Genomic DNA, 27065 nt, shown 5'->3' on the forward strand with positions numbered 1-27065 from the left:
CTACTCTCATCAGAGATGAACTCTTAAAATCAGCAATATTTAAAGTCTTCTATTTGGTGTGAATATAGTGATTTGGGTTTTTAGTTACCAGAAACTGGGATGCATTGGATCGACCTTGGGATGCATTGGATCGACCTTCTCGTGGTGCATCCCATGAGTACCCATTTATTGGGGAAACTGACCATCCTTCTTAGCCGACTGAATCCACATGGATCCCAGTCACTTTCAAAGCCAGCAACAAGCAGACATCAGGCTCAACCTGACGTTGTTGACTGGCTACGGAAGAAGGGCAAACGCTAGAAGAAGAAGAAGTTACCAGAATATACAAAGTGAGCCCTGTTTGAGAACCACTGATTTGGGCAGGCAGCGAGCCCCTGAGAAACCTTGGCGGGACACCTTACTTTGGATGTTGACTTGCAATTGTCTTGAATTCATTATCCCAGTTGGGCCTCCCATACAAGGTCTTTTGTTTAAGGCCTGTGATCACATCTTTCTCCTCATCATGGTGCACAGCAAAGTGATTTGCCTGTAGGAAAAGAAATGGGTTCAGAAAAGAGAGAGACAGAGAGAGAGAGAGAGAAAGAGATGTTGTAAAATCATGCACAGATATATTTGCATATCTCAGAAACCACTGTTTATTCTAATGATCCTTATTGGAACCAGGCATCATGCTGGGAGCTAGAAAGTAAACATAACAGAACAAACTAAGTCTCCTCAAGCAATATATTCAGGAAAGGGAGACCATGAAGTATAAACATGAATAATCAATCCCCCCTATGGAAATAGGATATGGTGAGTACTCTGGAAGAGGCACAAACTCCTCAACGAGAAAAAAGGAATTGGCATGGGGGTGTTCTCTCCTCATACAACATCTCCCAAAGAATCACTAAGAATTTAAACAAATGTAGACTAAAATGTTCTCATACTTTTTTGTTATATAAACAGAAATCAAGCAGGACACACACAGAGAGAGAACAGATTGTCATTTGCTACCATTCTCAGGGGCCAAAGTTGGAACAACATGTATTTTTTTCGAGGGTATGGGAGAGGCCAGCTATTACCCCACTCCACTCCTGGCATTTACAGCACTGGGAAGTAAACTTGAGGCATTTGAAGTCTTTTGCTGGAGTTACTGACTCAATCCTTCTACCAAAGCAGGTACTTTTTAATAAATTTAATTCACTGGGCAGGGGACAGAGGGTGGGTGGAAGAGGCTAGGAAGGGCTGTTACTCTAGTTCAATAATTCTGTAGGACCAGTTCTTGAAAACAAATAATCATTATTAACGAAGATTAATTTTCCTTTTTTAATTTTTTAAATTATCTTTTATTTATTGGATAGAGACAGCCAGAAATTGAGAAGGGGGGAGATAGAAAGGGAGAGAAACAGAGAGAAACCTGCAGCACTGCTTCACCACGTGTAAAGCTTCCCCTCTGCAGGTGGAGACTGGGGGCTTGAACCTGGGTCCTTGTGCATTGTAATATATGCATTAATCAGGTGAGCCACAACTCAGCCCCAAGATTAATTTTCTATCTAAAAGTACTGTACTTATTCTGTATGTTCACAATAGCACTACTCATAGTAATCAAATATAGAATTAGCCTAAATGCTCATGGGCAGATGACTAGAAAAAGAAACTATGAGATATATAATTAATGGAATACAAGCTGGCCATTAAAGATTTTTGAGGACAAAACAGATGGAACTTGAGGTGATCAAGATATGTGCAATAAACAAGGAAGTAAAAGCAATTACTAGATGGTTTCACTTATACGTGAAATATAAATAAAGCAAATGAACTGACAACAGTAACATTAACTATTAGACTTAGTGAAAACTATACTGATTATATAAGGAATGGAGAAACGAAGGTGATAAGAAAAAACAAAAGGATATTTTGATAATGAGATGATGTTAGAACTTTGGTGGTATGTGTCAAGAGTCTTAAACACATATAGAGGTGTAAAGCTATATCCAGGGGGCCAGGCAGTGGTGCATCTGGTTAAGCATACACATTACAGTGCACAAGGACACAGTTTGAAGCCACTGGTCCCCACTTGCAGGGGGAAAGTTTCATGAGTGGCGAAACAGGGCTGTAGGTGTCTCTCTGTCTCTTTCCCTTTCTATCTTCCTCTCCCCTCTCAATTTTCTCTCTGTCTCTAACCAGTAATATATATATATATAAAATCTTAGGGGGCTGGGTGGTAGCACACCAGGTTAAGTGCACATGGTACAAAGCACGAGGACCATGCAAGTATCCTGGTTTGAGCCCCCAGCTCCCCACCTGAAGGGAGTTGCTCACAGTGAAGCAGGTCCGCAGGTGTCTATCTTCTCTCTCCCTCTCTATCTCCCCTCCCCCTCTCAATTTCTCTCGTTCTATCCAAAAAAATTGAAAAAATGGCTATAGGAGCAGTGGATTTGTAGTGTAGTCACCAAGCCCCAGTGATAACCCTGGAGGAAAAAAAATCAAATCTTAAAAAAATAATAAAGCTATATCCATGAAATTCTATAGTATTGCACACCATTAACAAAGAAAATAACTGTACCTAGCTTTGTAAATAACAAAACTGTAGAGCAGGGAGTCAGGCGGTAGCGCAGCAGGTTAAGTGCATGTGGCGCAAAGTGCAAGGACCTGTGTAAGGATTGAGGTTTGAGCCCTTGTCTCTTCACCTACAGGGGAGTTGCTTCGCAAGCGGTGAAACAGGTCTGCAGGTGTCTATCTTTTTCTCCCCATCTTCCCCTCCTCTCTTCATTTCTCTCTGTCCTATCTAACAATGACGACATCAACAGCAACAACAATAATAACTACAACAGCAATAAAAAGGGCAACAAAAGGGAAAACAAACAAATAAATAAACAAACTGTAGAGCAATTTATATACTATGGACTTTCCCCTGGGTTTTGTTTTCAGAAAATACTTTTTGTTGTTTTGTTTTCTTTTTAAGTAGTGAAGGTGGCCTTTTGAAACCACTTTTTTTTTCCAGAGCAGCAATTCTCATAGTCATATGCCCCCTAAATCTGTGTTTGCAACAAAATTCTTCTAAGATTTGGAGAACTGATAATACTTATGGGAAAAACTGGATGAAGGCTGGGGGGACAGCATAATGGTTATACAAAATTACTCTCATGCCTGAGGCCCTAAAGGTCCCAGGTTCAATCCCCAGCACCACCATAAACCAGAGCTGAGCAGTGCTTTGGTCTTTCCCTCTGTATCTCTCTCATTAAAATAAATAAAATATTAAAGAAACCAACTGGATGAGCCATCAGTTTTCACAGGTACCTGGTTCATGTAGAAGATGCTCAGAGCTGAGGAGCTAAGGTCTGGATCTGTCCAGTTAAGATACAGGCTGGCAGGAGAGGGTTTTGCCTTAGCTCACACTTAGTGTGATAACTTATGCAGTTTCCAGGGTAAGTCACTGTTTGCTTATTTGCAAAGATGCACTCCCTGGGAATCACTGAATTCCTGTTAGGTTTTCTTAGTCTCAGTCATTTTTGACATACATTTGGGATAGGAGAGTTGTAAGATATTTACATTTTCAATGCCCCCAGACTAGTTTATTTACAAATAATAATCGTGGAGTACTGGGAGTTGCTAAGAGTACAGGGTCTGGAGACTTCTGACTCTACCACCTACTAGTTGTTTGTTTTTGGGTAGATGACTTGATATATTGTGGGACTTTGTTTCCTCATCTGTCAAATGTAGAGAGAAATACTGGTTACATGGTAAACAGCAGGAGTTAACTTGTATGAGTGCTAAGAACAATACTTGGTATATAGTATATGTGTAATAACTAAAAACAGTTATTATTACTAATTATTAAGTGTTCTTATGAGTTTATGTTATATTTTTACTACTTATTAAGTTTATGTTCTGAGTCAGGGTGGGAGGAGTGAGGAAGGAGAGAAAAACAGAGAAAAGAGGGAGAATGAGGAGGCCAGGGAGAGAGAAGAAGGGTAGAAAGACTGAGAGAGAGGGAGAGAAAGCAAATATTGTCTTCCCATAACCTGATAGATCATCTTCAACAACTGATTCAAGACCCCTGCTGGGAACATTGCTCTTCCAAGGTCAAAACCATGGTTTTTCATTTTTTTTCTTTCACAGATAGAAACTTTCTTTTCCCTTTTCTCTCTGGATTCACTACTACTATAGGCTGAAATTTTCAGACAGATAGATAGATAGGCAGACAGATAGATATAGATATTCAATATATACCACAATATAGAATCTTCCTTCAGTGTGATGAGGCCCGGACTTGAACCCTGGTCATGGCACCTGGCAAAGCAGTCCACTTTCCAGGTGACTACTTTGCCAGCTAGTGGTTTTTGTTTTTTAAGATCTATCTATGTATTTATCTAGTTTTTTTTTTAAGAGAGAGAAAGAGAAAGCAAGAAGAACATTGCTTCATTCTGACAATTGTGGTATATATAGTGCAGGATTGAATCCTGGGTGCTAACACATGTAAATCCCGAGCTCTGTCATTTGAGCCACCTCCTTGGCTTCTCTTCTGAGTCTAGTCTCAATATGCGGGGCTACTGAGTGAGGGTGAATGGGTTGGATGACCTGAACCCATCGATTGATTGCTTTTGGGAAAAGAAAAAGAGAGAAATAAAGAAGGGAAAAAAAGAAAGAGGGAAGGAAGGAAGGAAGAAAGGAAGGAAGGGGATACAGAAAGAAGAAGAAAGAAAAAAAGGAAACGCAGACACGCCACTCCTATAGCCAAGAAGTCAGTAGGCCCTGGGTACTTCAGGAAGGATCTGTGATCTGGAGTCCTGTCTTCACCTGAGACTCATCCCAGCCAGTGAGATAGATGTTGTAGCTGAGGAAGTCAGCGTTGTTCCTCTCCTGCATCTGGGTCTCCAGCAACTGCAGCAAGTCTGCAAACCACTCAAAGGCGTGTGTGTCCCGACACAGCCAATAGAAGTAGATCTGAATAAGGGACAGAGCACAAAGCAGTTCAATTTAAATGACCTTATCAAAATTGACATATGGATTTCTGTTCTACCTCAGAGTTTTTCCTGCTACTCAGAATGCCTGGAAACTTTTTTTTTTTTTTTTTAAGCGTTGGCCATGTTACAAACCAACTCAATCAAAGATGTTCTTGCCTTCACAATGGCAGGGCAGTAAACTAATGGCTTGGCCTTGAAAATACATGGCTCAAAAACAAACAAACAAACAAAAACAAACTTAGCCATGGTCCAGGAGGTGGTGCAGTGAATAAAGCATTGGACTCTCAAGTATGAGGTCCGGAGTTCAATCCCCAGCAGCACATGTACCAGAATAATGTCTGGTTCTTGCTCCTATCTTCCCATTAATAAATAAAATATTTAAAAATAGTATAAAAATCTTACCCTAGACTGGTGCAGAGGTAACACAGGCTCCTGTGCTAAATATAAATAGATATGTGCCCTAGGGCAGATTGATGGGGTTTACAGTTAATGGTATTTATATATTCCCCCCCATATTTGGGAGCTACTCTCTGCCCTGATCCAGCTTTCTAGTCCTATTCCCAACTCTGATACCATCTTCCCAGACAATGCTTTTAGCCCACCTGCATGTTAGCTGTCAGGCTCAGGCAAAACTTAGTAAAGTCATGGGCTGAAGTACCTAAAATAGACTTCTTAGCTTCTTTTCACATGAAGACCCGTAGTTCTGTCTGTTCTATTGTTACCTTTAGGTTCCTGATTATTAAACAATTTGTCCAGCTTTATATCTTACTGCCTTTCAGCCACCACGTTGCAGATGCTACCATGATGCCAACCTAACTTCCTGGGTCGTACAACCTCACCAATATGTCCTGGAACCCCACCTCCCCAAAGTCCTATCCCATCAGGGAAAGATAGAAACAGGCTAGGGGTATGGATCGACATGCCAATGTCCATGTCCAGTGGAGAAGCAATTACAGAAACCAGACCTCCCACCTTCTGCACCCCATAAAGAGATTTGGTCCATACTCCCAGAAGGATAAATAATAGGGAAGCTTCCAAGGAGAGGAGAGGATATGGAACTCTGGTGGTGGGAATTATACAGAATTGTACACCTCTTATCCTATAATCTTGTCAATAATTAGTAAATCACTAATAAAAATAAATAAACAAAATCTTATCCTAGTGCTTTCTGGGCCTGCTCTTGCTCTTCCAGAATCTTCACTTCCTTTGTGCCTCTTCTCAGAAAGACAAATGGAATATGCACTAGTATAAATCTAGACTAGGCTTCTCAAGGACAATCTTCTTGCCTGCTACTGCTAGATACTCAAAAGTTGTCAGGGGTGGAAAGTACTAACTCCTCTTCCATATAGAAATGAGGGAAAGAGGTGAAGGAAAAGTCAAAGCTAAATATCCCTATTAGAAGTGATCACAGTTATTAGGTTTTCCTAAGTTGTATTAGAGGTGTATTTTATCAGGCAATGAAATCACATTTATATGTAGCAAAAAAATATCTCCGGGAAATAAGTCTGTAGAAACAATTTACAAGAAAGTAAAAATTAGGCCAGGCAGTAATGTACCTGGTTAAGTGCACATGTTACTATGCTCAAGGACTGGGTTTGAGCCCCCACTCTCCAACTGTGGGGCGGAAGCTTCACGAGTGGTGATGCAGGTCTGCAGGTGTCTATCTTTCTCTCTTCCTCTCTACCTCCCCTCCTCTCTCAATTTCTTTCTGTCCTATCAAGTATAATAGAAAGGAAAAAAAAAAGACCACTAGGAGTAGATTTGTAGTGTGGCACTGAGCCCTAGCAATAACCCTGGAGGAAAAAAAAAAGTAAAAATTCCATGAAAAACACTTTTTTTCTGCCTCTTAAAAAAAAGGATTTGGGGTCTGGAAGTGGAATCAGTCTCAATATCTAACATAGGATGACAGAAAAATTATAATTTAAAATAATCATTGTAAAGCCTGTGTCAACTCTGAGAAACCTTTAATATGATATGTTTAGAAAGAGGGCATGGGGAGGTCGGGCAGTAGCACAACGGGTTAAGCGCACATGGCACAAAGCACAGGAACCACGCAAGGATCCTGGTTCGAGCCCCCGGCTCCCCACCTGCAGGAGTGTCGCTTCACAAGCGGTGTAGCAGGTCTGCTGGTGTCTATCTTTCTCTCCCCTTCTCTGTCTTTCCCTCCTCTCTCCATTTCTCTCTGTCCTATCCATCAACAAGGACATCAATAACAACAACAATAATAATAACCACAACAACGATAAAAAAACAACAGGGGCAACAAAAGGGAAAAAATAGCCTCCAGGAGCAGTGGGTTAGTGGTGCAGGCACCGAGCTTCAACAACAACACTGGATGCAACAAAAAAAAAAAAAAGAAAGAAAAGAAAAAGAAAAGAAAGAGAGAAAAGGAGAAAAGAAAAGAAAAGAAAAGAAAAGAAAAAGAGGACATAGAGTCATACATTTCTAATCTTTACTACTTCCTAAAAATGTGGGAAAATATTGGAAGGGAATATACAAAAAGAATAGCTATTGGACTGGGTGTGTATGTGAATGTTCTTTTTCTCAACTTCTAAATTTCTAGCAATACTGTATAAATACATTACTTTCATTTGTATAGGAGCACATTTACTTTATTAACTATCTCTTCTAAGAAAGCCTCTCTCTCTGAAACCACCCAGAACTTGTCTTGTTCTCCTTTGGTCACTGTTGATTTCAACCCAAATGTTCTCTCTAAGATTCACGTGGCAGAATCTGATGATCACTCTAGGTCCTTGGGAAAATTAAGGAACTTACCTTTTTGAGTCTCAGATTGGTGGCATTATTGCAATATTTGTACCAGACTGACTTGAGAATGGATGCGAATGGTGTGACCCCAATCCCTGCTCCTACTAACATCACCACTTCGTAACTGAAAACATCTTCACTGGCTGTGCCAAAAGGCCCGTCAACAGCTATCCTAGAAGAAAGCATGGGAGGAGGTGGTTAGAGTGATAGCTTGTTCTTCAGAGTGGGGTGGGGAACAGATTATTGATGGGAATGAAATGTACATCACTGGGTCCCTGTATCAGTGGGGATACTTTTTTTTATATGGAATACTTTTATCCCTTTCTTCTTCTGCACTTATTTTTAAAACATTTATTTTTATAAGAGACACACAGAGAGAAGCATATGTGGTACACTGGATCAAACTTTGGACCATTCCAGAATTCTAACTTTGTGCCACTTCCCTGGCCACCTGTAGTTCTTTGTAATTTTTAATTTGTGGGTTTTTTTTTAAATGATTTACAGTACAGCCTTTGACACATAGGCACAACTTCTCATGTCCCCTTTAAGAAGCTGGTGGTACACAAGATCTCTAGAGTCACATAGTGACTTAGTGACACCCAGCTTTGCATTATCTCCCCCAAGTATACTGGAAGCATGCATATTATTAATAAAATCTTCTTAATTTTTTTCTCTTAAAAAAGAAGGTTGTGGTACATATACACAGTGGAATACTATGCAGTCATTAAAATTATGAACTAACCTCCTTTACAATCTCTTGGTCAGAGCTTGAAGGTATTATGTTGAGTGAGATAAGTCAGAAAAAGAAGGATCAATACTAAATGATCTTACTCATAGGTAGAACTTAATTAAAAAGGACAGTAAGGGGAAAACATAAGATGAAACTTGGAGTAGGTGTGGTGTATTGCACCAAAGCAAAGGACTCTGGGGAAGGAGGGAGAGGGATGTGATGAAGGGACAGTGGGGTCCTGGTGTATAATGGGGGAGGGGGCTTTAGGCAGGAGAAGTGAGTGTTTCCCAGACACCTGTCAAAGGAAGATGAAATAATTTTTAAGTAATCAACTTAGTGTCAACATTGGAGTTGGAAGTAAGAAGAAGATTTTTTTTCCTTTTTGTTGCCCTTGTTGTTTTATTGTTGTAGTTATTATTGTTGTTCTTGATGTCATCATTGTTGGATAGGACAGAGAGAAATGGAGAGAGGAGGGGAAGACAGAGATGTGGAGAGAAAGATAGACACCTGCAGATCTGTTTCACCGCTTGTGAAGCCACTCCCCTGCAGGTGGGGATCGGGGACTGGGATTCTTACTCAGGATGCTTGCACTTTGCGCCATGTGCGCTTAACCCGCTGCTACTGCCCGACTGCGGAGGAATTTTTTTTAAAAGATTATTTATTTATTTATTCCCTTTTTGTTGTCCTTGTTGTTTTATTGTTGTGGTTATTATTGTCGTTGTTGTTGGATAGGCCAGAGAGAAATGGAGAGAGGAGGGGAAGACAGAGACGGGGAGAGAAAGAGAGACACCTGCAGACCTGCTTCACCACTTGTGAATCGACTCCCCTGCAGGAGGGGAACCGGGGGCTTCAACCGGGATCCTTATGCCAGTCCTTGCACTTTGCGCCACCTGAGCTTAACCTGCTGCGCTACCCCTTTTCCAGAAGAGGAGTTTTTAGCTAATTTAAAATATTTGGTGACTCTCAACTTTTCCACTCACTACTACTCACTCATTGGTAACATATGCACACACACACACACACACACACACACACACACACACACACACACCACGCTAAAGTTCCTACTCACATTTTGCACTGAACTGAAGTGTACATTTTATGTAAAAATACCTTGTCGACTTATTATCTCCACTTTTCATTGAGCTATTCAGTGACTTATTCATTAAACTTTCTTTTATTATCTCCTAAGTGCCTGATACCATATAGGCAAGTGGGAAGAAGGATACAAAGTAAGCAGTATGTGGCATTTCTTTCAAATAATGTATGTCAGTTAGATTTTAAGAATATCTTTGGTAAAGTATAATTATGTTTGTTAGAAAAATCAACATAACTTGACCTTGAATAGTCACTATTAGCATTTGATTCCAGCATTTTGTATTTCATATAACATTTATAAACAGAAACATAAGTATATTTTGCTCATGCAAAATGGAGAACACAGAGAGAGGTTCCTGTTTGTAGAATTTATGTGTTCTGTCAGAAGTTCAGGAGGAATAATTATGAGAGGTGGAAGGAGTTATTTAGAGTCATTTTCTGAAACCATGACCTCCATAATATCAATTTTGTACTCACTTAGGTAGTTTCCAGGCATCTTGAAATTCCTGCTTATCACAGCCACAAGCATTGAACAGTCCCTCTGTCCAGTCCCCGACGATACGGATATGAATGCTAAAGAAGTCTTCCTCAGGGGCAGAGGTCAGTGTGAAAGGGTGCCACTCTAGCCTGGATACCTTGGGGCACTTGACAAAAATGTATTGTCCCACCTCCATCTTGAATCCCTTCTTTTTCATCTGTAGTTCGATAGTCTTGAAAGGGTGAATGATGACCTAGAAACAATGACAACAACAACTAAAAACCGTATCTCTGGAAATGATATTCTACCAAATATTTGCATTTTCAGTGTCCCTAAGATTAAAAGAGTAAGCCAACATGACTCATTGAGGTCCCCTTCTCCAAAGTCAGCAGAACAGCTCCTCTAGCAGATGTGTCCCTCAGGGTTGCTCTTGGCCAAAGTCCAATGACCAATCAGGAGCTGATAGTGCTCGTAAAAAGGCCATCTGTCCTCATTCTGTGACAAAGTAGATGGGGCATCATGACTCCAGAATTCCCTGTGGGATCAACTGAGGCTGCATCTGAGGGTTAGCTACTTCTCCCTAGTCCAGCCTGCTTTTCTTTTCTTTTACAGGTCCACCCTCAGAACATGCCACAATAAAGTGTCTTTATCAGGGAATTTAAGCTAAGGTATAAGTCTAGTATAGCTATTTTCTAAGAAGTCTAGGCAGCTGCTATGAACAGGAAGCAAATATGGCTTTCTATTCAGCCTTCCTATCTCCCCAGGGAATGATCAAGAGCCTTAGCAGCTAGACAGAGAAAGGAGATTCTGCTGTCCGGTTACATAGCAACATCCCTCAAAACAACTAATTGTGCTGGCCTGTCTTTGACCTGAATGGCACTTTAAACCTGCCTGATTCCACGCATTATTTTCCATATTTCTTCTTACCTGGGGAACACATCAACCATTCCTCCAAGGCCAGGCACTATCCATATGCTGTCATCCTCTCCATGTACACGAATGTTCATAAGAGCTTTGTTCAAAATAGCCAAAAATTGGAAACAACCCAAATCAACTAGTAGTTAGCAATATATTTTTTAAATATTTTATTTATTTATTTATTTATTTATTTATTTATTTATTTATGAGAAACATAGGAGGAGAGAGAAAGAGCCAGACATCACTCTGGTACATGTGCTGACGGGGATTGAACTCAGGACCTCATGCTTGAGAGTCTGATGCTTTATCCACTGCGCCACCTCCCGGACCACAGCAATATATTTTTTTTCAGTTTAACACTCTCTCAACTGAGCTATTTCGGCACGATGACAATAATATTTTTTAAAGGAAGCACAATAAAAATTCTCATTGCAAAAACAAAATACTGTTTCTTTGATAATTTCCAAGATTCTTAGAGAACATTACACATACACAAATGGAAACAAACCAAGAGGCATTGAAGGAGAGAAAATTAATAGAGACAAAATATGAGTTTTCTATTGTTACTGATATAATTGAACTTTTCTTTTGGTGACTGAGGAGGAGTAGGAGAATGGGAAATTCTTATAATAAAAATTGCCAAATATGTGATTTAAGTATATCATATGTGGTAAAGCAGTATTCAACTTCCCTTTTCTTGTCTGAAATAAGGAGTTTTGATGCTTCATTTTGAAAACAGAAATCTGAAACTTATGTAATGCTATAAACCATTGTTGTTTCAACAAATATTTATTAAAAATCATTTTGAAAAGTATGATTACCATGTTGCAATTTTGTACAATGCAAACAAATTTTTTATATTTATTCTCTTTTGTTGCCCTTGTTTTATTATTCCCTTTTGTTGCCCTTGTTGTTTTACTGTTGTATTTATTATTGTTGTTGTTGTTATTGATGTCATCATTGTTAAGATAGAAAACAAATTTTTATCATATTGTGATTTTGCAGACAAAATTGTATTTGAACTAAATAAAATATACTTTTGTCACTTGTATTATTTTGGGTGACGTGATTTTTTAAATAAAGATTTTTTTCTGAACTTTATTCTTTTATTTGATAGTACAGAGAAAAATTGAGAAGGAAGGGGGATAGAGAGGGAGAGAGAGTCAGAGAAACACTTCCAGCACTGCTTCACCACTCATGAAGTTTTCCCTCTACAGGTGGGGGTTGGGGGCTTCAACCTGGGTCCTTGGAATCGTGTGCACATAACCAGGTGCACCACCATCCAGTCCCACGTATTTGCTTCTTATACGTGTTTATAATAGAAATATCAAGGGGCTGGGTGGTAGCGCACCTGGTTGAGCATACATGCTACAGTGCTCAAGGACCTGGGTTCGAGCCCCCAGTCCCCACCTGCAAGGGGAAAGCTTTGTGAGTGGTGAAGCAGGGCTGCAGGTGCCTCTCTCCCTTCCTATCACCCACTTCCCTTTCAATTTCTGGCTGTTTCTATCCAATAAATAAAGATAAAAAATTAAACCTTAAAAAAAAAGAAAAGAAAAATCAATATCTGTCTTCTTCATAGGAAGACAAGCTTGTCTTAGAAATATGTTTGAGGAGTGGCTGGGCAGTAGAGCATCTAGTTGAGTGCATATGTTACCGTGCACAAGAACATGCTGTTCCCCACCTGCAGAGGGGAGGACTTCACAGAAGCAGTGCTGCAGGTGTCTTTCTCTCTCCTTCTCTGTCCCCACTTCCACTTCTAAATTTCTCTCTGTTTTATCAAATAAAAAGGAAAATAGTGGCTACTGGAAGTTGTGACTTTCAGTGCAGACACAGAGCCCCAGCAATCACCCTGGTTGTAAAAAAAGCAAAAAGAAAAAGAAATATGTTTAAGGAAAGTACTAGTCTGGTTAGTCAGCTTTCAAATGGGAAGGGAAATTTTGTGGCAATGCTTTCTGTTGACCTATAGATTTATTTTTTAATAATAAAATAAAGTTATCATAACAGAACTGCTGTGACTTCTTTTATAGCAATGCCAGATGGACTAACTTTATTATGAACCTCCATAAACATCAAGAATGAAAGGCTTAGGCTGGGGAGGTATCTCAGCCAGTAAAGTACATTCTTTGCTACATTAGGCCCAGGTTTAACCCTGGGACTGCATAAAACAGAGTAGTGGGGGCCGGGCGGTAGCACAGTGGGTTAAGCACACATGGTGCAACCAGTAAGGATCCTGGTTCGAGCCCCCAGCTTCCCATCTGCAGGGGGGAAGTTGCTTCACAAGCTGTGAAGCAGGTCTGTAGGTGTCTATCTTTCTCTCCCTCTCTCTGTCTCCCCTCCTCTCTCGATTTCTCTCTGTCCTATCCAACAATAACAACAACAATAACAACAATAATAACAACAACAACGATAAACAATAAGGACAACAGAAGGGAAAAAAATAGATCCACTCTAGGAGCAGTGGATTCGTAGTGCAGGCACTGAGCCTTACCAATAACCCTGGAGGCAGAAAAAAAAAAAAGAGTAATACTTTGATCTCTTTCTCTCTTTAATAAAATAAACACTTTAAAAGAAAGACAAATTAGGACAGAAAGAATTCCTCTGTTTTGTAAAAAAAAAAAAAAAAAAACCCAAAAAAAACAATTGGGAGTAAATATTTTCTGAACTGAACTAAATTAATTTTATTTTTAGTTAAAATCATCTTATTTGGTGTTTCCCAAAAGTATGGCCAAGGGTTCCTATCTTATTTGCTTGTACTTTTAATGTAGTGATGAGAGGTGAGAGGGGAGCACCGTAGTCATCTTTCAGAATCCACAAGGAATGTATTTTGGGACCCTCATGGATGCCAAAATCCTGAGGTACACAAGGCCCTTATGTAAAGTGTTGTAATATTTTCATATAACTTATGCACATCCTCCATTATACTTTCAATCATTTCTTCATTACTTATTCTAATGAGCACAGTATAAATCTATGTAAAGAGTTGCTATGCTGTATTGTTTAGGGAATAGTCACAAGAAAAAAAGTGTGCTTAACTACAGAATATATCTGACATTGTATGGATTAGTAAATGCAGACTCTGAGGAATCCAGTAAAAGAAAAGCTCTGATCAATGATAAAGAGAATGTGGGGAGATTTATCCGTGGCATAGCTAGACAATACTAGTAATTCCTAAACCAGCCAATACCTTGGTGATGACCACTTTCTGTTGAGATCGCCAAAACCGAACCAACCTCTCACAAAGATACAGGAACATGGGACCCACAATCCATTTCCACGTCTGTAAGTAGAGCAAACAGTGGCAAAAGAATGCATTAAGGAATGATAGGTAATAAAAGATATGTGGGGACAAAACAGCTTAGAAGTTACAGTAATCCATAGGCTTGCTTAAAAATATCATATTAGATTAGCAAAGCAAATCTAATTTCTTCTACAGCAGAATACGTGAAAAAATATCTCACGTTAAAATAATAACTGCATCAATAAAAGTGAACATTTTCCTTGGCCACATTGGGGAAATATATCTATAGTACGAAACTTTCCCAAGAGGAACTTCACTCAAGAATGGGATTTCCTCCCAGTATTGCAACAGCAATTGCAATAACTCAACAGTAAAGCAAGGTTGGTTTCAGAATTAATATTTCTCTAAAGGATAACATTTCAGCAATACCACAGTTTTAATGCAACATTGCAATTGCTCTCTCTCTCAATGATGTTACCAAAGTTTAATCTTTTGAAACTTGAGAGAATCTATGTAGGAATTTAGTTACTTTTCAATATCCTGCTAAGTTCTAGGAGATATGGAATGTACTTGTTGAATGGAGACAAACTCAAAGAACTTTCAGACTTCTCATGATTCCCCTCTTCTCAGAATCTGCAATGTTTAAGGACTCTGGAATCACCCTGCACCATGGCTGTATAAAAACATTTATGCTGGAGGCTGGGCGGTAGGACACCAGGTTAAGCACACATAGTGTAAAGAGCAAAGACTGTGTAAGGATCCCGGTTCGAGCCCCTAGCTCCCCACCAGCAGGGGGGTCGCTTCACAATCAGTGAAGCAGGTCTGCAGGTGTCTATCTTTCTCTCCCTCTGTCTGACTTGCCCTCCTCTCTCAATTTCTCTCTGTCCTATCCAGCAGCAGCAGCAATAACATCAACAACAACAAAGGAAAAAAAGATGGCCTCCAGGAGCAATGGATTTGTAGTGCAGGTACCAGGCCCCAGTAATAACCCTGGAGGCAAAACAAAAAACAAACAAACAACCAACCAAACAACAACAAAAAAAAACCATTTATGCCAAGTAGATTCTTCCTGGGAGTCAGTTAGTTAGGTTCCTAGTTTAGTACCTGAACTAGCAAAGACGTTTAGAAGGCAGTATCATCTAAGAGATGACATTCTAGAATAGATTTCAACAAGGCAAAAAAAAAAAAATCAGTGGTCCGGGAGGTGGCACAGTGGCTAAAGCACTAGACTCTCAATCATGAGGTCCTGAGTTCAATCCCCGGCATCACATGTACCAGAGTGATGTCTGGTTCTTTCTATCTCTCCTGTCTTTCTCATTAATAAATAAATAAAATCTTTAAAAAGAAAAAAATCACAGAATGATACCCTTTTATCCATCAGATTATTATTATTATTATTATTATTATTTTTACAAAAACTTACTATGGACATTGCAAACACTTGATTGCCCTCATCTCTAGCCAAACTTGAATTATATCTGTCCCAGAAGTTATAAATATCCTGCTACTGGCCTTCATTTTAATGAGAAAGTTTTTTTTTTAAAGTCTCACATTATCTTAGGTGTCACAACTGGATGGAACTAGGTCTTGGGCAATGTCTCTAGTATCCCCAGGAATTCAAAAGCTACCTTGAAGCAGATGCCTGCTAAGGTATTAATACTCTGACTCCAGCTGTCTTTGAAGAAATGTGCCTTCAATCCATGAAAGAACCCACAATACAGTTATCTTTTTATTCTTTTTTTACTGATGTCTTCATGTAATGGGAGCAGTCCACTGATTTATCTGGTTGCTTGGATTAATGAGCAGAGATGCTTAAAGTTGCTAAGTCTACAAAGAGTACTTCTTACTACATCAGGAGGGTAGGAAATAAAAAATGAGAAAATGGAGTGGGGAATATGCCTTAATATTATACTGTATTTAAGGGAAAAACAATACTCCTGTTCAGAAACCCTGTAAAGTGTTGATTTTTGCCTGCTTAAACCAGTGGCTAATATGCTATCCAGTAAGATATACTGCTTGCCAATGGAGGATAAGATATGATCAGACATAAAGTATCTAATCAATAGGGCACCAAAGTAAAAACCCTGTGGTTAGGGGTAGACATGCAGCTTCCTGGGCCGATGGGGGGTGGGGGTGGGTGGGTGGGATGGGACACAGTCTTTTGGTGGTGGGAATGGTGTTTATGTACACTCCTAGTAAAGTGTAGTCATATAAATCACTAGTTAATTAATATGAGAGGAGGAAAATTAATTGTATGTCTCGAAGTTTTTAAAACACAGACTGAGGTTTTTTTAAGTATTTACTTATTTATTTATTTTCCTTTTTGTTGCCCTTGTTGTTTAACATTGTTGTGGTTATTAATGTCGTTGTTGTTGGATAGGACAGAGAGAAATGGAGAGAGGAGGGGAAGACAGAGAGGAGGAGAGAAAGACAGACACCTGCAGACCTGCTCCACCGCTTGTGAAGCGACTCCCCTGCAGGTGGGGAGCCGGGGGCTCAAACTGGGATCCTTACGCAGGTCCTGGCGATTTGCGCCACATGCGCTTAACCCACTGCGCCACTGCCCGACTCCCAGACTGAGTCTTTTTAATATATAGGCTGTGTATGTGATATGCGGACTCTCTCAAAAGCCTAGACCAAGTAGATCAGAAGCAACCAATGGCACAGCTATATACAAGATACTGGGTACTGTACAGCAAACCCTAACAAAAGGACTTTTCAAAGTTAACCCAATTACCAAATAATGTGATGATAACATTAACTATCTTTTTGAACCCTAAGACAGCAGGAACCTCACATCTCTACTATAGAGCCTATATTTCCCCCAGTCCTGGAACCTTAGGATAGGGCCCACTTTCCCGCATGCCTTTCCCAATCCATATCAAATAATATTGCATCTACCGATCGCAACCTAATCAACGCAGCGACCTCAACATGCTTCAGCTCAGACTGTGTCCAGAGACTTCACGTGTGGAATGACAACCCTTCAGCTTCATTACTAGGGTGAGACCTTTCCTTTCACAGTATTTTCTAATTCCATCCCCGGTGGTTCACTTTCTAACAAAGTCCCAAAACCTAGATATAGACCAGGTTCTGTGAGAGAGAGCATATGTTCACACGTATCCATAAACTAGTGCAAAATATATACCTGAAAGCAGAAGTACACTAGAGTTTGCAGTGAGTACCCTCCTAACACTTCCTCTCCACTATTCCAAGCTTTGGGTCCATGATTGCTCAACAATTTGTTTGGCTTTGTATGTTAACTCTCTTTTCAGCCACCAGGTTCCAGATGCCATCAGGATGCCGGCCAGGCTTCCCTGGACTGAAGACCCCACCAATGTGTCCTGGAGCTCCGCTTCCCTGAGACCAACCCTACTAGGGAAAGAGAGAGGCAGACTGGGAGTATGGATTGACCAGTCAACGTCCATGTTCAGCAGGGAAGCAATTACAGAAGCCAGACCTTCCAACTTCTGCAACCCACAACGACCCTGGGTCCATGCTCCCAGAGGGATAAAGAATAGGAAAGCTATCAAGGGAGGGGATAGGATATGGAGTTCTGGTGGTGGGAATTGTGTGGAATTGTACCCCTCTTATCCTATGGTCTTATCAATATTTCTATTTTATAAATAAAAAATTTTAAAAAACCATATGATCAGAGATCCCATAACTCACTCAACGGAGCAGAGATATTGAGAATGCATAAGATGGAACTCCTTGGAGCTCCCAATAGAAGGCAAATGTTTGAGCATGTTTCCCCTTAGTTCTCCTTGTCAAACTCCTGCTCTGACAGGCAATGCCACTGGGTGTTATGAAGCTGGATGCCCACTCCAATTTATTTGTTTATTTGTTTGTTTTTTATTATCTTTATTTATATATTGGATAGAGACAGCCAGAAATTGAGAGGAGGAGAGGAGACAGAGAGGGAGAGAGACAGAGAGAAACCTGCAGCACTGCTTCACCACTCGCAAAGCTTTCCCCCTGCAGGTGGGGACCGGGGGCTTGAACCTGGGTCCTTGTGTACTGTAGCATGTGCACTCAACCAGCTGTGCCACTACCCGGCTCTTAAAATACTTTATTTTATTATATTTTTTTTGAGAGAGATTCAGACAGAGAGAGAGAGAGAGAGAGAAATGCCAGAGCACTGCTCAGCTCTGGCTTATGGTGCTGCAGGGGATTGAACCTAGGATTTAGGAGCCTGGGACATGAGAGTCCGTTTGCATAAACATAAGTTATCTCCTCCGCCCTCCCACTCCCATTTATACCTCATAGACAAAATGTCCTGATGCTGATGGATAAAGGTTATCATATGTGTCAACTCATTAATTTCCTTGCCAACTCTGAACTCTATATGGAAAGTCTTACTCTCTGGTATTTGAAGAGATTCATAACTCCTTATAAGTGTTTATCTGAGCTACCAAACTTATTTCAAGGTAGAATTCCTCTGAGAATCATTGGCTGGTATTATTATGGCCCTTAAAGCCAGAAGAGAAAAGGTGGAAATTCTTGAACTCAAGCAGACTTTTAAAATTCTCTTCTAAGTTTTATATCAGGACAGTCATAATAGATCAAATGCAAGGTTTCTTTCTCAAAAAATATATACAGATAACAATTATAGCAGAGAAAAGTATATTCTTAGGGGGTTGGGCAGTAGTGCAGCGGGTTAGGCGCATATGGCGCAAAGCGCAAAGACTGGCCTAAGGATCCTGGTTAGAGCCCCTGGCTCCCCACCTGCAGGGTGGTCACTTCACAAGCGGTGAAGCAGGTCTGCAGGTGTCTATTTTTGTCTCCTCTCTCCATTTCTCTCTGTCCTATCCAACAACAATGACATCAATAACAACAATGACAATAACAACAACAAGAGCAACAAGGACAACAAAATGGGGGGAAAATGGCCTCCAGGAACAGTGGATTTGCAGTGCTGGCATCTACCCCCAGCAATAACCCTGGAGGCAAAAAAGAAAAAAAGAAAAGTAGATTCCTACATTTTAGTTTCATAGCATTCATACTGGACAATTCCACAACTTTTTTTAATAATCCTTTTAAAAAATTTTATTAATTTTATTTTTTGTCTACCTTGTTGTCTACCCTTGTTGTCTACCACAACTTTTGTATGTATTTCTTAGACACAGTTTAAACATTGTTGGTAGTTATACTGTTACAGCAACAACAAACTGTACATACCATAGGAGGGTTCCCAGAGAATTTTGGAATGGGACAGTTTCCAGGTTTCCCCCAATAAGTTATGTTTTTTTCACAAACTTCTGGGTTGTGTTCCTTCAAACTCTCATCAGTCTGCCCACGCACAATTCTCCTGAGGAACAAATGTAACCCCAGACCATTTATTAGCAAGAAATTGCACTCTTAAGTTTTGAGCATACTTAAAGTATTATACATCTTAGTATTATACATCTTATGATTTTCACTTAAAAGTAGTATTTGACTGACACCCTGTTGAACAGAGGAACAGAAAGGAAACATGATTTTCAACAGTAAAAATAAAAGAACATACAGTGGCACATCAATATTTATATGTAGCATTATAGAGGTTAAGCTCTCTTACAGATAGCATTCGTGCTTCAGTTCTAAGTATTATTTTTACTTACAAACAAACAGGAACAGAAAAGCTAGAAATTTAACAGAATAACTCTGTTTACTTTCCTTGGCCAGATACACGTGTGTAATTGACAATCCATACAATCATAGATGGTGACCCTGTTGCTTAATACAAGTGGTTTATTTATTGTTTCAAAATCATCTAAATTAAACCAAAAGTTGAAATCAACTTAAGAAGAAGACTTAACTTAAAAATGATTTTATTTATTTTATTCTATTTTAATAAGCAAGAGTGAGAGCAAGACCTATATGAGAGCACAATACAGACAGAAAGGCATGGAAAGACCAGAACACTGCTCATCCATGACTTATGGTGGTGTTGGGGATTGAACCTGGGACCTTAGAGTCTCAGGCATGAAAGTCTCTTGCATCACCATAATGCTGTCTCCCCAGCCCTAAATTTAATATTCTTGTTTTCAAGAAGATGTAACTTTGTGGAGACTAGGACAGCCTCACAGACATTAACATGATGGCTCTTGAAATTCTCAGAGCCCTCTCAGTTCAATGCAATAAATATTAATTGAGCAACTATTAAAATGTAAAACAAAGCAGGCTTTCTGGGAATGGAGGGAAGGGGGCACAAAGTTGTATAAATTATATTCTTGACCTCAAGAAATATAAATGACAAAATATTCAAAATGTATAATAAGAAAAAGAATATATTTTGTAAAATGTGTAAAAAGCTTGTTTTGGGAGAGGTAAAATGTATTTTTTCGCTTAGTATATTCTGAGAAAGTCTTAATTCAAAATCATTAACCATTGCCTTCTGCTCTTATTTCTTGGGGAAGAGAACGGCAAACACTAGAAGAAGGGGAAGAGAATTACTGTTTATTGAATATCTAATGTGTGGCAGGCTGGAGAAAGATCCAACACCCAAATGATCTAAATTGATCATATGACAGGCCTACCATGTAAGTGTTAGTACTTCCATTTTATATTTGTGGACACAAAGGTTTAGAGAGACTAGGTAAATGGAAGTAGAATGATTTAGTGAAAACAATTCTGGACCATAGTCAGACAACCTTGCTCTACATTCCTTATTAGTATGGTGGTCTTGGGCAAGATATATACATTTTTGGTGGCCTTAATTTCTTTAGCTGAAAAATAAGTGTAAGAGTACCTCATTCAAAGCTTCCTTCAGTAATCGATCATTAAAACAAACCAACAAAAACCAGACTCACAGTAAGGCTCTGAGAAATGAGAGCTAATAAAGTTCCTAAAGTCGAAAGAGAGAGGCAGACTGTGAGTATGGACCGACCAGTCAACGCCCATGTTCAGCGGGGAAGCAATTACAGAAGCCAGACCTTCTACCTTCTGCAACCCACAATGACCCTGGGTCCATGCTCTCAGAGGGATAGAGAATGGGAAAGCTATCAGGGGAGGGGGTGGGATATGGAGATTGGGTGGTGGGAATTGTGTGGAATTGTACCCCTCCTACCCTATGGTTTTGTTAATTAATCCTTTCTTAAAAATAAATAAATAAATAAATAAAGTTCCTAAAGTCAAAGACACATAGGGACTAAGTGATGGGGTGGGGATGGGAGGAAGAATTTTGTTCTTCTCAGTGCTCCAATTTTTCACTCCCCAGTTCAGCTGCTACCTAGATATGAAATTGTGAATAATCAGGTAACCAGCATGTGTAGCAGATTCTTAAGTGGAAATTGAGGTGAAGAAGATACCTCCTCTGACTGCTTTAAAAGAAAATGCTTACTTAATGAAACCATAAAAATATATAGTGGAATCAATAAGATAGAGAAGGCAAGAGATTCTGTTGTTTTTCTCTGGGATTCTCTGAAACAGCTGGGTTACGATGCAAATCCCATTTAAAGATGTTCAATTACTTTAGCATTTAGAGTCAAGAGATTCTCTGTCTACATTGAGATTTCAGTGCTTAGAAAGAGTTTATCAAGAGTCAGAATCAGCAGGTTGATCAAGAATGCACACAAGTGGTTGCCCAATGTTACTTCTCCTCACCCTTCCCCTTTCACACTCAGGTTGTCATCATTTCTAGGTCAATTTGGCTCTGAAAAGAACCACTGAACCTTGGCATCAACTTCCTCTTCTCCGAGTCATCTAGAGCCTCATGGCCGTGAGGGAACTTCCTCAGTGGCCTGCTTTTGTGAACAGGTGGGAGAATCAGCTAGTGTGAAACACTGAACAAAGGAAACCCACTATAATGAAGTTTCCTTATAAGGCAAATTCTGTTCACCACACATCTGGGCACTGTGTCTCTGTGAAAGCATTTATCACTGCCCATCTTAGGCCACCTGGGTGCCAACCCCAGCTATGCCATCCTAAATTGAGTGGCTTGGGATGCATGTTTTCCCTCTGTAAGTCTGTTTACTCATCTAAAATTTCACCCCAACTAAATAGTAATGGACAGAAAATCTTTACCTTTTGAGAATTAAAAGAAACACTTGATGTCTTCACCAATGGCTGACTAGCTGTTACTTCTCAGTTTTAACATCAGAATGCTTAAAGGTGACATTCACGTTTTTTGTTTTTTCTTTCTTTTAAGTGTTCCCCTCCACCCCACCTCCAACAATACTGGAGAGCAGGACACAATAGACAATAAGTGATTGGCTTGAATAAAATTTTACAGTAAAACCTTCAACTGATTAGTTATTAAAATTTCAAGTCTGGGGTTTGTCTAATTGACTAGAGAGCAAGCCATAGGAAACAGCTCTTCAGACATCTAATCTCCTACCAGAATTCTCAATATGTTTCATATACTTGTGAAGATATTTGAGCTTTGGTACCCTAAGTAACTGCACCATGAACAACAATTAATTGGGTGCAAGATACTAATGTGCTGGTGAGTGGTTTCTATCACAGAGGCCTAAATTATTCTTTCATATTCCCTAACAGACAGGCTGACTCCACACAGACAAGCAGGTTCCTGGAAACTAAGAGACCAAAAATACTTGACCTTGGAGTTCAAACACTCACTCAGCTCCATGAATGGCGAGACCAATGAAAAAGATGACAAAGAGATGGTGTGTGTACCAAAACACTTCAAAGTAGGACCTCCGGATGGTTTTGGTGGAGGAGGTGATGATTAATATGAGGCACAGTGTGATGACCACTCCAGTGATGCCTGCTAGCCGAGTCACAGCCACATACAAGCCTCCTTCAGGATTCTGTAAAATATAAGTACAAACACACACACACACACACACACACACACACAAACACACACACACACACACACACACACACACACACACTTTGTAGGCTCTCAAATAAACGTCAAACTACCTATTTTTAAAGTGCCAAAACATACTTACAGTCCACTTTTAGATCATCCTACCCATCCTTCAGAGTGCTATAGAATTTAAATAGGCATTCCTCAGTTTTTAAAAGTCTAACATGTGGAGGTGTCATAGGCAATATGAATTGTTATACCAAAATAGTTCCAAGGGAGTATCCACTAAAGGACATCAGATGACTTTCACCTGTTCTACAAGATGTCTGGAGCTCTTTCTCTCTCTGAATTGAAAAGGACATTAGTGGTTAGGTTACAAATGTTTTCTGGGCATACTTGGCAACTTATGCTGGATTTTCCTGAAGCAGACCTCAAGAGAAAAATTCATCAGCAAGTCATCTAGAAAGGATGTGCACCAGAAGAAATAGGAAAATGGGATGGCAAATAGGACAGGAACAAGCCTTGAAAAGAAGAATGAGGCAAGTAAAGAGCTGATCTCAAGTCCAACTTACAGAGTCTATCTTTAGCCTGAAGTTTCAGGGGGAACCATGAGAGTAAGTCACAGGTTAAAGTAGATCCTAAGGAAAGGCAATGGAACTCTTTGTGTGGTCTGCACCCATTGGCTATTGGCTAAGGGTTACCCAGGAGAGGCAGCCATGAGCTTGCGTTAATCGGACTCCTCTGGACCTAGAGTGGTTCTCTGGAGAAGGGAAGGTACAGGTTTTCAAAAGACAATGCATACAGAAAGTTGGAAGAGCACAGACACAGAAAAAAAATACATGGTTCAAATAGGAAAAGCACAGGGGTGTCAGCTTAACTACTACGTTTATATTTCCACCTGTCATTGCACAAAGAGTAAGTAGTGTAAATGAGGTTGAAAGTGTTTGTGTGGGAGGGGCTTGTTTTTTTTTGCTTTGTTGAGTAGAATTAGGCTTGTATATACAATCTGACCAATCTGGACTACTTTTTTTCATTCAGAGAGACAGGGAGAAGAGGAGGCACCACAGTACTGAAGCTTCTTTCATTGCCATGTCACCTCCCACGTGGTTCCAGGGCTGGAACCTGGGTCATGTGTGTGGCAACACAGACACCCTACCACATGAGCTCTACCCTGGTCTGGAGTAATATAAAACTTATCCAAGGTATTGTAAAAAACAAAAACAAAAAAAAGCCAGTTTCTTTTTTTTAATGGTTTTTTTTTGTTGTTATTGGACAGAGACAGAGAAATTGAGAGAGAAGGGGGAGATAGAGAGGAAGAGAGACAGAGAGACACCTGCAGACCTGCTTCACCACCTGTGAAGCAACTCTCCCGCAGGTGAGGAGCCGGGGGCTTGAACCAGGATCCTAACCGGTCCTTGCACTTTGCATCACATGCGCTTAACCTGCTGCGCTACCGCCCGACTCCCAAAACAGTTTCTTTCTTTTCTGTTTGATGCTGCTCAATTTTTTCCCTAAGGAGGCTGTGTGCTTCTTTCTTTTCCCACATCTGCTTGTGTTTCTGCAAAATGAAAGTGCTTTCCTTGTTATCTTTTCTACTAATAAATGTAAGAAAAGGGGTCTGGGCAGTGGTGTACTAGGTTCAGCGCACATAGTACTAAGCGCAAGGATCCCTGTTCGAGTCCCTGCTCGAACTTGTGAGCTGGGGTAAGCTTCACAAATGGCAAAGCAGGTCTGCAGGTATCTACCTTTCTCTCCCCTACTCCACCTACCCCTCCTCTCTCAATTTCTCTCTGTCTTATCCAATAATTTTTTTTAAAAAAGTAAGAAAACAGGTTTAGAATTTGGTGTGTTATAAGTAATGTGATCTGGTCATCCTCTCAAGCCTTTGGGCACATGACAATGACTTGGAGTTTCTCTCTGAGGGCAGACACTTCCACAAGCACTGGGCAGGAAAAGGCCCTTCTTTATGGATGTAAGTGTCTAACCCCCATCTCCCACCTTGAGAACTGATGAGCTGTTCTTAGTGCACCGGGTTTCTCAAGGAATGTCAATTAGCAGACCCAGGCTGTCCCTCAAATACTGCAGGTAAGAAAAAAGAAAATTGAGACCCCGAAGTAGTGCACCTAATTGAGTGCACACATTACAATGCGCTAAGACCTGGGTTCAAACCCCTGGACTCCACCTGCAAGGGGTAAGCTTCATAAGCAGTAAAGCCGTGCTGCAGTGTCTGTCTTTCTCTCCTCTTCTCTATCTCCCTCTTCCCCTCTTGATTTCTCTCTGTCCCTAGCCAATAAAGAGTGAGAGAGATAAAAAAAAAAAAAAGAAAAAAGAAAATCATTGCTAAGAGCTGTCAGCTGTCCACCACCTATGCTACAGTGTTTCCTATTTTACAGATCACCAGGATCAGTCAACATCATCCCTGGATGAAGGAGTGAGACAAAAACAAGGCCACTCTGAAATGATGTCTGAGATCAGACAAAACCCCTGAGGGTTTCTACTTTTTGACTGATTTACAGAATTAATTCCATTCTATTCTTCCTACTTCTTGGGGGAAAATACCATTAATACCCAATTTTAGAACTACTCCCACCTCCTAATCATACCTGCTCCAAAGTAAATCCTTGTCTTCTTAAGCCCATCCAAAATCATCTAGCACAAACCCAAGACTAGAACAAGCCTCTCTTAATACCCTCCTACAATGCCTCAGATTTCCTCATGATGTGAGTACTCTTTAGCTGCTGGAAGCAATAGACCCAACTTTGAGTAAGGTCTATTGTGTTCCCGACTTTCTTTGACTGGTGGCACTGTCATGGGTTGCTCCAGGGTCTAGGTATACACATTCTCACAGGCACACTTGAAGAACTGGAAAAACACTCAAACGACACTCCACACACAGGGTGGGAAGTGTGGGCAACATTTTTTTTTTTTCTGAATCCACATTCTTAGAACCTATAGACATATCCTTCTGATACTTTATCTCGTTTTTGTCATGGTTGCTGTTCAAGTCAATTAGAGTTCTTTGCTCATTGAAAATAAGTCTCAATTCTAATGGTCTAATGGAAATCTGAAACAGGAAATAAGCAACTTACCTTGATTCTCATTCGAGCAAAATTGAGATACTCTTCACCAGACTTATCCCCAATGTTAGAGAGTGCTATTGAATACGGATCAGAATTGTTGACCCGGGCATTCACACACCACTCCACATTAAATAGATGTGCAATGGTGTGAATTGCTAAATAGGACAGAAAAGAGAAACAACAAAAAAAATACACACAATGTTATTGTAAACTAGGTTTCTGGTTGTGGCTCCTGATTCTACAATAAAATTATGGGGGAAACACAAGGATGACTCAGGACATTTATAAACTAAAACTGGGTCTTCATTATCAGAGATGGAAGGCAGTTCTTAGTGGGTAAGCTACTCTCTAGATGTGTAATTGTGAGAAAATCACCAAACATCTCCAGTCCAGGTTTTCTCATTTGCAAACTGAAGGTATTGAGTTACACTATCCTAAAGAACCAGCCAAAGTTTAAGATTTTACAAAATAACTTTGGTCTCTGACAATATTTATATATGTTTCTCCTTGTCACACTCTCACTAATATATTTCTGCTCCAACAAAACTCTCCTGTACTATATGCCTTTGTCTGACCCATTTACCTGACTCAGACATTCCTTCAGAGAGAGAGAAAGAGAGAGAGAGACAGACAGAGATGACACAATGTTCTTGAACTGATATGAACCAGGCTAAGAGATGACACAGTAGCTAGAACATTAAACTTAGAAGCATGAGCTGATATGAACCAAAGGCTGTACGTATGAATCTCTTAATAAAAATGATTTTTAAGTTTTTATTTATAAAAATATCTTACAATCTTGTTAATCATTGTTAATTCACAAATTAAAAAATTAAAAATAAAAAATGATTTTTGAGCTAAACAAGCATCTACTAAATCTTACTCGTTTCCAAATACTGTTATAAATGATTTGTAATTACTTAAATCTTTTATTGACCCAATGATGCAAATATTACTATTATCATTTCATCTATAGATGGAAGGCAAATTGTTTTAACAATTCTCCCAAGGTCACTAAGCTAAGAAGTAGCAGAGTTGAGAATAAAATTCATG

At 39.8% G+C, this 27065-nt stretch overlaps 1 protein-coding gene across 1 annotated transcript in view; it reads right to left on the reverse strand.

The window, feature by feature from the left end:
* Window positions 1-310: 310 nt before the first annotated feature.
* LOC103113644 (cytochrome b-245 heavy chain) overlaps window positions 311-27065 on the reverse strand; it is a 134037-nt gene continuing 107282 nt past the window's right edge. The window contains exons 6-13 of the mRNA XM_060182625.1: window positions 26022-26167; window positions 22737-22927; window positions 19356-19485; window positions 14121-14213; window positions 10018-10271; window positions 7722-7884; window positions 4780-4926; window positions 311-526 (exon numbers count right to left, since the gene is read on the reverse strand). Of these exons, the coding sequence (XP_060038608.1) occupies window positions 398-526; window positions 4780-4926; window positions 7722-7884; window positions 10018-10271; window positions 14121-14213; window positions 19356-19485; window positions 22737-22927; window positions 26022-26167 (1253 nt within the window). The 3' untranslated portion in view covers window positions 311-397. The remainder of the gene's footprint in view (window positions 527-4779; window positions 4927-7721; window positions 7885-10017; window positions 10272-14120; window positions 14214-19355; window positions 19486-22736; window positions 22928-26021; window positions 26168-27065) is intronic.

The sequence above is a fragment of the Erinaceus europaeus genome, chromosome X (genome assembly GCF_950295315.1).
Source record: "Erinaceus europaeus chromosome X, mEriEur2.1, whole genome shotgun sequence".
Classification (NCBI taxonomy): Eukaryota; Metazoa; Chordata; class Mammalia; order Eulipotyphla; family Erinaceidae; genus Erinaceus; species Erinaceus europaeus.